Source organism: Ruditapes philippinarum, unplaced genomic scaffold, assembly GCF_026571515.1.
Source record: "Ruditapes philippinarum isolate M1 unplaced genomic scaffold, ASM2657151v2 ctg390_1_1_1_1, whole genome shotgun sequence".
NCBI classification, from domain to species: Eukaryota; Metazoa; Mollusca; class Bivalvia; order Venerida; family Veneridae; genus Ruditapes; species Ruditapes philippinarum.
In genome coordinates, this window is record NW_026855788.1 from 256029 (window position 1) to 271499 (window position 15471).

General features: G+C 32.3%; 1 protein-coding gene across 1 annotated transcript in view; it reads left to right on the plus strand.

The window, feature by feature from the left end:
• The window catches only part of LOC132744393 (AP-5 complex subunit beta-1-like), a 50037-nt gene extending 38300 nt beyond the window's left edge, over positions 1–11737 (plus strand). Inside the window, exons 14-24 of the mRNA XM_060733108.1 lie at positions 319–425; positions 1644–1716; positions 2272–2338; positions 4088–4152; positions 6184–6266; positions 7010–7088; positions 7669–7698; positions 8218–8281; positions 8709–8876; positions 9557–9657; positions 11277–11737. Coding sequence (XP_060589091.1) covers positions 319–425; positions 1644–1716; positions 2272–2338; positions 4088–4152; positions 6184–6266; positions 7010–7088; positions 7669–7698; positions 8218–8281; positions 8709–8876; positions 9557–9657; positions 11277–11434 — 995 coding nt within the window. The 3' untranslated portion in view covers positions 11435–11737. The remainder of the gene's footprint in view (positions 1–318; positions 426–1643; positions 1717–2271; positions 2339–4087; positions 4153–6183; positions 6267–7009; positions 7089–7668; positions 7699–8217; positions 8282–8708; positions 8877–9556; positions 9658–11276) is intronic.
• Positions 11738–15471: the final 3734 nt, after the last annotated feature.

Genomic DNA, 15471 nt, shown 5'->3' on the forward strand with positions numbered 1-15471 from the left:
GGTCATTGACTTCAAACCACTGTCTTGTCCCTTACCACTGTGTATTCGAACCCCATCAGGAACTATGGATTATTTTGTGTGAGGAAGCTACCCAGCTGGGTTATAGAATGTTGTAGGTTCTACTCAGGTGCCTGTTTGTGCCTGAAATTATACAAGAAGTCGGGCACATGAAATAATCCCCTACCAGTAAAGCTACATGACCTTGATAATTTGGCTTTGTGTATTACACCCAACAAAAATAAAGTTTGTTAGTCTCCAAACAACGTCATAGATTTGACCAGAAGACCGTACAAAAATTTATGATATATACATTTACAGAACTAGGTGACCTACTTTACTTTATGATGTCATGTTATTGTGATACTGACGTACAAGATAAAGCAAGATTTTACTATGCGTTAATCACCGGAGCTACAGACACTAAGGTAAGTTCAGTGTTTGATCTTTTTTAGATGATGACTCTCAAAAATCCACAGTTACGGATGGTCGATGGTTATAATCAGGTGCCCACTTATACCGAAAATATTGCAACAAGGCTAGGCTTAAAATTACCCTCAACTTTTGCCAGTTAATTTCTTACATTATCTTTATTTCTTCATGACAAGATATGACATTTTGTTCGTATTTTGTTGTACTCAACAATGATAACAATAGACGTCCAACTGTAAAGTAACAATTTTATGTTAGGACAGTATCGTACACGATCAGATAGCACGCAATCGGTGAAAACAACTGAAATATAAATAGAATGTCAAATATTGTTATTAAAAACTAAAGTAATGTTTTAGAATTTTTTTTTTTAATCAGCACTTTGTCAAATACCAACCTCAGTTACCAGTTATTGAGTTTCTTAAAGCTGCACGCCTCCAGATGAGCAAAAATATTTCGATAATATCAAACCTGTGAAAAATGTACTAAGGTTTTAGGAAAGGTATAAAGATTTAAAATTCTAGTAATAATTTACATGTTATGTGCGATTAATGACAAATTTTTCAGTATTTATAATTATATTTCTACTGCATTACTAATGCAGTGAGGGCTACTTTTGCATATTTTGACCTTTTTGTAGTAATTAACATAGGTTGAATGTGCCATTGATAATGTGTAAATTGCATTCTTTTGGTAACTTTACAATATTATACTGAAAATTAGCATGAATCTGGAGGCGTCCTGCTTTAACTGATTTCTAGCTGAAAACCGATCGTACCCATTTAAACGGATACACCCCTTCTGTTTAAATGGATCATGGATATGGTCAAACACAAGATTCAGTACAAGAGGTGAATGTCCGTTGAATTCACCATCAGTAGTTTTTAACTGTTAATATTTTACTTGATAAACTAATATATACAAGGTAATAGTGTTGTAAAGCTTTAAATTTAAAGCTTGTCCAAATGGTTAACATATCTGACCAGTAATTAAAAGAATTGCTAGCTATAATGTAGGTTCAAACCCAGCTGTTTACTTGAGCAAGAAATTTCACAGTCATTGCTCAGCACTTGTAGGTTCCAGGTATTTAAGAGTGTCTTTCCTACACAATCGAACTAAAATAAATTCTGTATAAACTGATTTGTTATAATAATCATGAATGGAGGATCATCATCTTACATAAAATAATGATCACTCTTTTTACTGTATTGCAGGTGCAGTCAGTATTGAAAGCAAATCTGAGTGATGTTGAATCAATGACAGAAGCTATTACCTCCCTTCTTCCAGGTAAGTTGTCTCCCCTAATTTCCTCAAATTTGAAAACACCAATGAAATGGAAGCAGAGGCTTTTGTTAGTCCATTCAGGTTTTTATGTCATTTACCAAATGATACTGAGGGATTTTTGTTGATCCTTGGGGGGGGGGGGTTAAGCTGGATTTTCTTATGAATTTTAATGAAATTGTGATAGATTTTCTGTTAACATTAGGCTGCTATCTGCAGTTTCATTTCCAGTCTGTGAATAGAGTACTTAACCCATACTACACTTAAATATCTTAAATAGACTTGTCCATCTTTAAATCTGGACAAAACCATTCATCATTGTTAGGGAAATTTTCAAAATAATTATCTACTTACGGAATAGCAAATAATGAAACATGAGCAGACTGCACAGCACTGCACATGGGTAGAATCAGTCGCAGTCAGCAGGCAAAGGGTCAAGTAGGTCAATATAGGTTATTTAGTCTAGAATATTAATCATTTTAAAAGTGTAATATTTGAATTTCTTGACAACTACAGCAATTTATGTTGACTGTAATGTAAAGTATATGTGTTATGTTTCAGGAACCAGTGATAAGGTTTCCCTGGCTCAAATAATACCTCTAGATGACCCAGTTTTTAGTTGGCAAAGGTACAGAGCATTTCATATTACATAACAATATTCCTGAAGATAATAGTTTGTTACATTTTGGTTAAATGAAAAATACATGTTATTTTTACGAGTATAAAATTCTGTATCGTTATTAAAGTGGATAGGTCTCAAATGGGAATATATTTCCATATATATTTTAAATACATGTATTGATAAGAAATTAAAAACAATAGAAATGTATAATTTGTACATGTATATTCGGATGGAATATTTCTTGAAAAAAAAATGTTGGTAAAGTTCTCAGTGATTTAGTATGAACCTTTATGTAATGAAAAATGATATTTTGTTCTAGAACATTTTATCATCTTCTTTATGTAATATCAGATCATGTATCTCATATTTGCAAACAACATACTAAAAGCATACTAAATACTATCATCTGAAATATTTTAGTTTTGTTGTAACTGGCTATAACTTTGTTATTAATGAATACATTGACTTCATATTATGACACAACATTCTTTAGGATAAGACCTACATGTATATCAAACTCAAACCGACCTTGGCTCTTTTATGACCTTGACCTTGAAGGTTACATTTTTGAATTTTCACTGATTTTTGCTATAATTGACTGTAACTTGGTAATAAATGGATGAATTATCTTCATTATGTTTGAGCAAACAACATTTTGGACAAGACCTTCTAAAAGATTGAAATGACCTAGACCTTGAGCTATAAACAACCCTGACCATCAAGGTCAAATTATTGAATTTTGGTTAAATTGTCATAATTTTGTTATTTATGTATGACCTTGACTTTGATGGTCAAATTAATTAATTTTCACTGCCTATTGCTATACTTGGCTGTAACTTGGTAATTAATCAATGGGTTATTTTCATACTTGGACAAAACAACCTTTTGGACAAGAATAATAATAATAATAATAATAATAATAATAAAATCTTTATTTATAGAAGGTAACATACAAAGTTTACACAGTAAGAAGTATACTTATTTTCAGTATCGCCTTCTGATTTAACAATAACAAAGAATAAAAAAGTAGATTTATACAAAATTTAAAATCTTTTTGTATAAACAAAAAAAAAAAACAAAAAACAAAATATATATATATATATATTATTCTTGAATGTAAAGGTTAGATATTTTTATTTATTCATCCGACTGACACTCATATTAATTATAGTAATTGTAGATAAACTCGTAGTGATTTATAAAAAAAAGGAGAAAAAAGAAACATATCAGCATTTACAACAATTAAAAAATAAATTGGTCAATTTCCATCATGTATCTAACTGTAGACTTAGAAAATAAATTTTACAGGTGTTTTTGAAGGATTGTAAAGTTGAACATTGTTTGATAGTAATAGATAATCTTCTAAAAGGTTGAACTGACTTTGACCTTGAGCTTTGACCATCAAGGTCAAAGTACTGAATTTTGGTTAAGTTGTCATAACTTTGTTATTTATATTTGGATTTGATTCATAATGAACAAATGAACACTTATGACCGAACAGACATGTGGAATAATCTAGATATGACCTTGACCTTTAATGACTGACTGTCAAATGATTGAATTTTAATTATATTTTTTTCACTTTGCCTCCACTCAGCGGTGGCTATTGTTCAGAACTGTCCCAGACAAATATTCACTAAGATGATACAAGTACAGTTGGGCTGTGCATTGGTTTAGGGCCTGTTAGATTAGGTCAGACTGGTATTATGTCCTTGCCACATCTACTGATATCATTTCCCATGTCTTATATTAAAGGATATCTGTTGAATCGTCAACATGTACATTGAAGTCTGAAGATATGTCAGGTGACACAAGTAAAGGTATGTGTATAGTTTAACTTTGATTTTTATTATGTAATAATTTGCTTTTTGAAAGGAGAGGCCCTTTGCATCAAGACAAATGTAGTTTTTTGGTGAAAAGTATTTAAAGTGTGAAGTTAAAGGTGACTTTGTCTTGTATCTAAGCTGTTAGTACAGATTTCCTCTTCTTGTGTATGTAGTAAAATTTTTGACCATTTCTAATCAATAAATTTAAAAAGATTAAAACATTTGAAGAAAAGCAGCTTTTAATTGAAATATTGCATAAAAATAGGCAGATAATAAAATTAAAGGCACATTATGCATCAGAAATTCATATTTAATAAATCTTTAGAAATGTCAAACAATGGGTTAATAATGTTTTAATAATGGATTTCGAGCATGTTTGACATAACAGCTGAAAAAAAGTAGCTCTTAATGTTCAGTAATGTGTAGTAAAGGTAGCGAAATGTAAACAAAGTAGTATTTTGACTTTCATACAAAATACTAATTCACTATGCTGATACCTACTGCCAGCAAAGCAATTAAAGAAGCAAAGACAGTTCATCTATGAGTATGGCAAATGTGTGTGTTTTTTTGGAAACTGTTGCAGAATACCAAAAGGTTATAGTTTTTGTGAAATAAAAGTTATAGCATTTTTGAGGCATAATGGATCTTTAAACAATATGATTATGCTCCTTGTGTAAAATATTTAGATAACAGACATTTATTAAAATCTATGAAATTCTTACCGAATATGTCTAATTTTTAATAAAATAATGAATAAACTATGTGTTGGAAGCTGCGTTTCCTACTACAGGTCAAGTAAAATTAGTCTTTTCTTTAAAAAACTGCCAGTTTTTAGCTCGACTTTTCTATGAAAAGGGGAGCTATCCTACTCGCCCCGGCGTCGGCGTCGGCGTCGGCGTTAGCGTTGGCGTCACACCTTGGTTAAGTTTTTCGTACCACCCCACTTTATTTCAGAAGTATTACAAGTATGGCTTTGAAACTTACCATACTTGTTCACCATCATAACCTCCATCTACAGACAAGAGTACATAACTCTGTCAAGGTTTTTGACAGAATTATGGCCCTTTTTTGACTTAGAAAGTGTATTGAGCTTGGTTAAGTTTTTTGTACCACCTCACTTTATTTCAAAACCATTGGAGGTATTGCTTTGAAACTGACCATACTTGTTTACCATCACGACCTTCATCAACAGACAAGAGGACATAACTCTGTCAAGGTTTTTGACAGAATTATGCCCCTTTTTGACTTAGAAAATACATTGAATATGGGTAAAATCACTTATTGCCTTAACCCTTTTGAGATATTGCTTTGAAACTTTTAATGCTATTTCACATCATTACCCCCATCTGTACGCAAGAGAAGGTAAACTCTGTCAAGGATTTGTTTTAAAAATTAAGGCCTTTTATCGACTTAGAATCTTGGTTAAGTTTTTAGTACCAGTCCACTTTTTGACTGAACTGTTTGAGATATTAATTTGAAAGTTGGAATACTTGTTTACCATCATGGTCCCAAAACATGGGCAGGAGAAGGTAATTCTGTTAAGGATTTTATTTGAATTATGGCCCTTTTTGACTTAGAAACTCAGTTAAGATTTTCATTCTTGTCCACTTGTTGACTTAACCATTTGAGATATTACTTTGGAAGTTGGAGTTCTTATGTGCCATCATGAGACCTATCTGTAAGCAAGAGAAGATAACTCTGTGAAAATGTTTCTTGATTTGTACTTAGAAATTCCTAGTTAAAGTCTTGTGTGCCCTTAACTGTCAAAGTTTTGTTTTATAGGCAAGCACTAAAAAAGTCGAGCGCGCTGTCCTTCTGACAGCTCTTGTTATAATGACTTTATATATTCATATTATGACCACCTATAGTGTGTAGAAGTTGAAACATAACATATCTACTTTGTGTGAAGTCAAAACATGTTCATTTTATATATCAATATTTTCTAAAGCAAATTTGAGCATAGTATAGTTATCTTTAAGTAATTCTCCTCTATGTATTAGCCTATTAGTTTGTATTTTTCTACAGACCTTGAGGATATATTGCTGGGGTATGAGAAGAAGTTGAAGACACTTGAAGTTTGTCTTAACCTCAAATGCCGTCTTAAACTGGTAATTTCTTGTTTAATACATATGATAGTGTAAGCATGTGTTTTCAAGGATAAACAAATATAATTCTCACAATCACGTAATAAAGTTTGAAATTTCATAAATTCGTTTTTTTGTGTTTCATTCATTATTCGTATTTTTATTATTGATTTTCAAGAAATAGACTTTATTGTTTAATATCAACATGTCTACATTTAATGTCACTGGTGGTAACGGAAATAATTATTCCCATGCAACCAGTGTGTCGTCTGATCATAGATGTACTCTGTTTATTTTTCAGTCAATACTTATTTTGAAATGTTCCCTATGATTGAGTCATAAACATTTTAATCTCATTTTATATTATTTTATCTGTTCAAACTTTTTCCCAATAAATATCTACAAAGTTCTTCACATTAAAAATGCTACTAAGCAAAATTTCAGGTCAAGATTTTAACAACTAGAAACACTGGACTTATACAAAGGTAAAATGCTGAAACATCGACATGTTAAGCACCAGATGGTGCCATTTTCCTCCTTTGAATTGTAACAAAACAAAACTTCGACTGCTTTCACAAAGAGCTGTCATAAAGCTGTCATCTATCTTTCAAGACCTTGGTGCAAAACTGTTGTAGCTCAAATTACATGAAGAACAGTTTTGCATCAAGAGAGATTTATGAACTGCTAAATACTGTGAAAAGATTTTATACTATTGAGCATTACAATAGGAATAGTTGTATATGATGTAACACTTGTTTCTATTGTAGAGAGAACAGACGTTGTTTAATACAGTTCATGCTGTCAGCATTCGTGTTGAGTCATCTCCTACATTTCAACCTATACCAAGTACGTTAAACTTATTATGAAAGTAAAATAAAACAACAACAAAAAAAAACTTTATTTAGTTGATAAATATAATAAATATAAAGCATCTGTTTCAATGGTATTTCATTATTGTCTAATGATTAAGGCAGTTGCATGAATTTGGATCCTTTAAATATCACCTCTTAAGGTTCTGGTAAATGTCTGAGACAAATATTTTCATGCAGAAAACTGATATGAGCCGCGTCATGACAAAACCAACATAGTGCGTTTGCGACCAGCATGGATCCAGACCAGCCTACACATCAGCGCAGTCTGATCAGGATCCATGCTGTTCGCTTACCAACTCTATTACAAGTAGAGAAACTGAGAGCGAACAGCATGGATCCTGACCAGACTGCGCAGATGCACAGGCTGGTCTGGATCCATGCTGGTCGCAAACGCACTATGTTGGTTTTGTCATGACGCGGCTCATATGTAAAGCACAACTTAACATTTTGTTACAGGCAGGCTGTCAATATACACATGCATACAGTATATTTTAGGAGTGATTCTTGCCATACGTATTGACTTTATGGCATTAATTCTATTTCTTACATTTCAGATAGACACATAGCTTGTTTGACTGATGCAGGTAAATAAACAGTGCTGAAAACTAAACATAGGACCATGGCTTTTATAATATTTTGACTTTTCAGAACCATGGCTTATGCAATATGCAGACTTGTAGGACCATGGCTTTAATGAAATTTTATCTTAAAGGACCATGGCTTCCTTTCAATTTTAAGTGTTAAAAGACCATGGCATATTATGATATCTAACTTCTTAAGACCTTGGCTTGAATAAAATTCAAATACAAGACAAAGCCTTACATAAAATTTAAATTTATAAGACCATGGCTGATATAGATTTCAGTTATTCACCATCCTTTGAGTTTTCAGCATTTTATTGTATTATTTCATGATTTATTTTTGTCGATAATTTTATGTCTGATTATTACAACTGTTGAATTTTAAGCTTTTGTAATTGGGAAATATTTCCCAAAAAGTTTTAATTTTTGTAAGAGAAGCCTGTTTATTTTCATTGTCAAAATTGATCATAAATATTTTGAGCTCATCACTGACTGCTAATTCTATTTTTATATTACATACAGGACATCAAGATGTTGTTTTAAAAGTAGTTCCAAAATTACCCTTGCCATTAACTCTCGGCTGTAGGTAAGAATTTCATAATTACTTAAATGTCTGGTGGGGAAAACATTCTCCCATTCTAAAGTTGCAACTGTCAATTTTCTAATATTGTTACCATTCTATTTTATTTTCTTATGTTCCACATTACCATGCTGAAAGCCAGCTATTGTGACCCGGCTGTGTTGGTTGTGTGTCATCTAAACTTTTGGGCTAATGTTGTCAAAACTATGAAGGATTTGTTCCTGGCATGAACCTTTGACAAAATTGTGCTAAGAATTTCATTCCATTCAGAACTCTGGTTGCCATGGCAACCAAAAGAGAAAAACTTCCATGATTATGGGTTTCATTTTTACAATGTATGTATATAGTAAGAACTTACAAGAATTAAGTTATTATATGGGTCATCTGCAAATAAAATTTTGTTAATATTTTCATCTTTTTTTTCTATTTTCAGTGTTGAATTTTCCAGTGATAGTAAAAAGACATTCAGTACTGTTATAGATTCAATATATGTAGAATTTTCTCATCAGATGATGAAACTGCCATATAATTACTGTGATATACAAACATTAAAGTTTACAACTTTATGGGAATGGGTCCTGAATAGAAAAATAGATGATGAGTGAGTAAATGTTTTAAAATATTTCCACTTAATTTTGCATTAGCCTATGTCATTTTGTATTTGGACATTTTAAGAACAAATATGTTTGAATATTGGGGAAAACATGAAGAAATATTTTTTGTATTTTTGGAAATTGAATACCTGAGCCTAAAGGCCTAATAGAGTTTCAATAGTTACTGGCCAAGTTACATCATATTAGAACAAAGATAATATAGTATATAATCATTACCTGTAATTAAAATATTTTAATATATTTTAAATAGATCTACTAAGTTATACTGCGTCATGTGTATAGTTGTAGATTTAAAAGCAAATCACATTAACTTTTATAAGTTCAATTACTAAGTTACATGACTTTTGTACTTCAAGTAAAGGTTGAGTTCTTAAATAGTTTTGAAATCCCTGTTATAAACTTTAACAGAATTTAAGCAAAAAATCCTTGTTTAAAGTTTTGTTTCTGAGAAAACATATAAAAGATATGACAAATTTGTATACCATACATGTATTATCAAAATAAGTGGGATTTAAAATTTGTTTCTACTTTCCCTTTAGGACAAGAAAATGACTAATTTATAACATGTCTTTTGCATCATATTATTGAAAAAAAAAGTTGGATTTTTTCAATTCTATGTGAGGGTAACTATGCCATTGTGTTCCATTATTTACATTGTATATTACAGGGTTGGTGTAGAATCTGTGAAGTTATTCAACATCACTATGGAGAGATTTAAACAAGTTCATGAAAAACATCTGTTACCATTTCTTTATACAGGAGAGAAAGGTAGGCATTGTTTTATTAAAACAGCATGTCAATTTTCATAAGTTTGAAGACAATCCATTCAAAAAGAACTAAGTTATAACTATTTATGGCAAAAACTTGGCAACAATCAAGCAAAATTTAGACATTTGACCTTAAACGTCAAGGTCATTTATGAATGAAGGTCAAGGTTAGTCTGGTGTACTTGAAGGTCTTATCCAAAGGACTATTGTGGCAAAGTATGAAGATAATACACCAAGAAATAATAAAGTTATGGTGAATATTAAAGTTAGCTGATAGTAACAGTAACAGCACCGTGCAAGGCAACGGGTACGGGAACACTAACATGTCTATAACAATAAGTCTTTAACCCATACGCGAAACAACGCACTTTCGACCCCCCCTTTTTTTAGGCCTGAAATAGTGAAAAAATGTCCTATTTGGGCCCTAAACACATGTTTTCGTTTGAGAAATGTTGCTTAAAAAAGTGAGCACTTTTTCGGCGCCTTCCCCCATCCAAAAGATACATCAGGGGGTTGCCAGAAGGGGGGCGGAGTCCCCCTCATCGCCAAGAAAATTTTGGACTTGTGAGAGGCTTAAAATGACCCCAGGTCGATCATATGGTAACGTGTAACCAACGCTGAAAAGCCTTTGACTCTATCTCAATCCCTTGAGAAGTTGCAGCACTTTGAAATAAATTTTGATGGAAAAAATCGAGGCAAAATAGTGATTTTTGGCAATTTTGAAATGTCCCCGCGTTGCCATGGTAACAGGAAATTTAAGACTGAGCATGTCGTTACAAAGGCAATGGTCCAGTCAACATTTTTGCCAAGTTTGATTAGTATTGAAGCATTTTTCATAGTTTCATAGCAGTTTGAACTTGTAAGAGTAGGCTTTTCAGTGAAAATGGCCATTTTTCACAATATGCTCATGGGGGAAAGGGTTAAATAATAAAAAGAAAGGCTAGGCTAAAAAATATAGAAACTGTTATAATTTGTAAAAATGTTATTAAGGGTAAACATGAAATGGTTTTACATAGCTAAATTAATCCTAAGCTTGCTGGAAACAACAAATTCTACTAATGCCACCAGTGCAGACTAAGATCATGCCCAGTTCTGTTCACTACTCAGTCAGTACATTGTTTTTGTTGAAAATTTTCCCTAAAAATCATGAATGGTTCATCCCCTTGTGTCTAAATGGACAGACAGACAAGTCAATTTAAGATATTGAGAATGGCAAAGGTTTAGGGCAGGGCCTTACATTTTTCATAAATTAACAAAAACATGCCAATAAGTGCAGACATATCCCTAAACTTTGTAAGTAACAGGGGTAGAAATATGATGATTAAAATATTGATTTATGTCACATTTTGCAATAATTACTACAGTAAAACTTGGAAAGTGAAACTGAAAAGCAATATTATTAATATTCTTTATTTTGATAATTTGAAAGCCTTTTTTACTCATCTTGGGGGTGTGCTCCTTCAACTAAAAATAATTTTACAATTTTTTTTTTCACTTTCGATACCTTAATGAGTAAACTTATATGACAGGGATTGGAAAGTATATAAAAAGTATGTTTATATTATTCCTGGTCATTGACAGGTGTATATTTTTAAAAAAAAATGATATGTTTATTTTCAGGGAAGGACTGGTGTTATGCGATCTTTCTGCCACCTCAATATCATGTTCTGCTCAATTGTCGAAGCACCTCCTCAGATTGTGTTGTTGTATCCATGGCAACCGATTTATGGACTATTTTATCACATGTGGATACATTTCTAAATGAAATCCTCAAATAATGTAACAGGATCAAAATAATGTAACAAGAGTTTGAAACAGGGCGTGTCTTCCATTGAAATATCTGTTGATCGTCCGTAGTCAAACCTGAATGTGAAGGCCAGTTGTGATGATAACAGTTGTGACCTTTTGTTAACATCTCTATATTGACAAAAAGTTTTGTACCATAGTTTTTGGAATGAAGTAATACAACTATGGCCTTCAATAATATACAATGTACTTGTAGGTGATAATCTAAGTTTGACTGTACAAATACAAAAAGTTACATACAAAGATTTGATGGTTATACAAAAGTGTTAGTTCAACAAATGGTTCATTTTTAATTTTGAACAAATATGTGATTTTTTTCCATAAAATTGAGGATGAAAAAAACAAAACGTTTTAGGCTTTTTCAAAATATTTAATAATTGTTGAATTTTTTTAAAATTTAATCTTGAATTTCAAAATTCCAACAAAATTGCAATGATTTCCTCTGTCTTCTCAGTATTTTAGGCATATATAACTTTGTATAAAGACAGTATGAGGATAATCATTTGAAAAAAAAAAAAATATTTTGACAGATTTGTTGAATATTCCAAATTTTCTGATGGTTACCATGCAAAAATTTCCTAAATGAGTTGTTGGATTGAAAACAGAAATAGGGGCATTTGTTGTTGAGTGGTTAAGGTTGTTGATTTGCCCCTTACCGCTGTGGGTTCAAATCTTTGAATTTTTTCATGTGGGGAAGCTATCCACCAGGTACCTGACAGAATGTCTGTGGTTCTACTCAGATGCCCCTTTGTGCCAGAAATAATGCACAGAGGGGCATACAAGGACTCCCTCCACCAGTAGAGCTGGAAAGTCGCCATATGACCTATACTGTATTTTGATGCAACGTAAAACCCGCCAAAAAAAATTAAAAATAAGAAATGAATCAATGCTTGTAATAAACAATATCATGTTACTATTTTATAACACTTGTTATGAAGAGACCCAGCTGTCTCAATAAAGAAAAAATACTCCTGTGTATATTTCAGTGCAATAAAATTATATGAAATTGTGCAAAATTGTTTTGATTTTTGTGCCCCCACTTTAGGGGGGGAGGCATTTACATTTCCCCTTGTCTGTCCATCCGTCCGTACATCCGTTCTCTTTTGTGTTGCACGTAACTCAAAAAATATTTGACCTAGTCATGAAACTTAACAGGAATGTTGATCAGCATGTGTAGTTTGTGCACCTGGGTATTTTCGTGTGGATTTATATAGTATTTTTAGAGTTATTGCCCTTGACTTAGTAAAAATTTGCAATTTTCAACTTGTGTCGCACATAACTCAAAAAATATTTGACCTAGAGTCATGAAACTTTACAGGAATGTTGATCAGCATGTGTAGTTGTGCACCTGGGTATTTTCGTGTGGATTTATATAGTATTTTTAGAAAAATTGCCCTTGACTTAGTAAAATTTTGCTATTTTCAACTTGTGTCGCATGTAACTCAAAAAGGATTTGACATAGAGTCATGAAACTTTACAGGAATGTTGATCAGCATGTATAGTTGTGCCCCTGGGTATTTTCATCTGGATTTATTTAGTATTTTTAGAGTTATTGCCCTTGACTTAGAAATTTTTTGCAATTTTCAACTTGTGTTGCATGTAGCTCAAAAAGGATTTGACATAGTCATGAAACCTTACAGGAATGTTGCTCAGCATATGTAGTTGTGCATCTTGGGTTTTGCTTGTGGACTTATCCAGTATTTGTAGAGTTATTGCCCTTAAATTAGTAAAAAACGTTTCATTATGTTGTGTTATTTGTTCCTTGAGTGCTTGAGTTAGAATCAACCAACTTTACAGGAATAATGATCAACATCACTAAATTACAGGAATAATGATCAACATCACTGCTTTGTTAGAGTTATTGCCCTTGACTTACAGTAGTATAAATTTGCAATTTTCAACTTGTTCATGCATAGCTCAAAAAGTATTTGACTTGTAGGCCTGAAAGTTTACAAGAATGTTGGTCAGCATGTATACTTATGCACCTTGGGGTTTGCTTGTGAATTTCTTCAGTATTTGTTAAGTTCTTGCCCTTTACTTAGTAAAAGATTTTTAATTTTCAACTTGTGGCACATGAAGTCCAAAATTTATTTGACCTAGAGTCATAAGATTGACAGAACAGTGGCGTGTGGGGACACCTGTGTGCTATGGACACATTTCTAGTTTGTTAGTTGAATCCAATAAGGATGGTTAGTTTGCGTACATGTCATGAGAGTAAAGAACCTGACCACATAGGCCATCTCTATTTAAGGACCAGACTTGTAAGTGTGGCCTGTAGGGCACAATTTGGCAAACAACAAGAGATCAGGTTGCTGGTTTTAATCAAAATAATTCAACAATTATAACAAAATTGTCACTTTCTGTCACAGGCATATTTTCAGAGGGCATCTGTCCGTAAGTATTTAATACATATTATAATACTGCACGTTTGTAACATCGCTTTTCATTGGATAATCGTGACGTTTATATAGTTTTATATACACGGCTGCTGTAGATTTATGAAGAAATCTTACTTTTTTCACTAAAAAATGATGCGTGCTGTATTATAAATTCGTTGTAAAGATTGTTGACAGGTTATATGGCCGTTTATAATACTGCACGTTTGTAACGTCATTTTTCATTGGATAATCGTGACGTTTATATAGTTTTATATAAACGGCTGCTGTCGATTCATGAGGAAATCTTTTTTTTCTCTAAAAATGATGCTTGCTGTATTATAAATTCGTTATAAAGATTGTTGACAGGTTATATGGCCGTATATAAACGGCTGTTTGCAATATAACCCTCGCCTAACGGCTCGGGTTATATTTACAAATAGCCGTTTATATAGGGCCATATAACCTGTCAACGATCTTTATAACTAATAATATAAACGGCTATTTGCAATATAACCCTCGCTTAGCGGCTCGGGTTATATTTACAAATAGCCGTTTGTATAGGGCCATTTAACCTGTCAACAATCTTTATAACTAATAATGTACCGGTCAATTTATGAAGATTCTGAAGAGTTTTTCTTTTAGTTGTCATGGCAGTCCAAGTTTGGTATGGAATAGAGTATTTTATATAACTTCTTTGAAAGAGCATAAACCAATGAAAACTTCTTATAAGTTTAAATGGTATCGATACTGTGATTAAGGAGGAAGTCTTGTTTTTAAAATTTGCGGCTATTTTTCTGTTGAGAAACTATATTAGATATTGGGGGTCATATAACTGTACAGAAACAACAAAAAAAATGTGTCTCCAGGACAGTGATGCCCTCGCATGCAACTTTTTGATCAGTGTAAAGGCACACTGATAGACAAAGGTAAACATATAAATGCCCCAAGAAGTGTGTTGGGGGGGGGGGGGAGCATAAAAAACAGAAGAACAAGAAACTTGGGAGTCTGCATTAGTTGTAATAGGAGATGGAAAAAACTCCAGGTGTGGTTTTTACCTCAACTTATAATATAATATAACGTACATTTTGTATATGTGTAACAAAGTACAATATTTTCCCATAAACTGGGGAAAAAAATAGTAGTGATGCCAAGGCTAAAAAATAAGGTAGAATTTTTTACAATAATCCTTATATTTTAATGTAACATTATGGTCATTTCTTTCATTGTTAAGTTCAACTGACTAACATCTTTCGAAAATTAACTGTAATGAAGGTGATTGACCAACAGATGACAATGGAAAATGTTTCGGATGTAATATAATTCAGCCTAAAGACTGCCCCACTCTTTATAAATTGAATGTTTCAGGCAAATTCCAATGAATATTTATTGAAATTTCTTGGGCTATGTGAGTTATTTATCGTTCAAGCAAAGTACTGTAATTGTTGGAATTGAAAGGAATTGTGACAAAATAAAGCTTATTTTGACTTTCACCTGTTCACTAAACTATATGCCCATAGAGGAGCAACATCCTCATTCACAATGAATTTTTGCCTTTGAAAAAAACAACAAACAAAAAAAACAACAGTAAAGGTGTGGTCTTATATTTCTTTAAGGTGTGGTCTTATATTTCT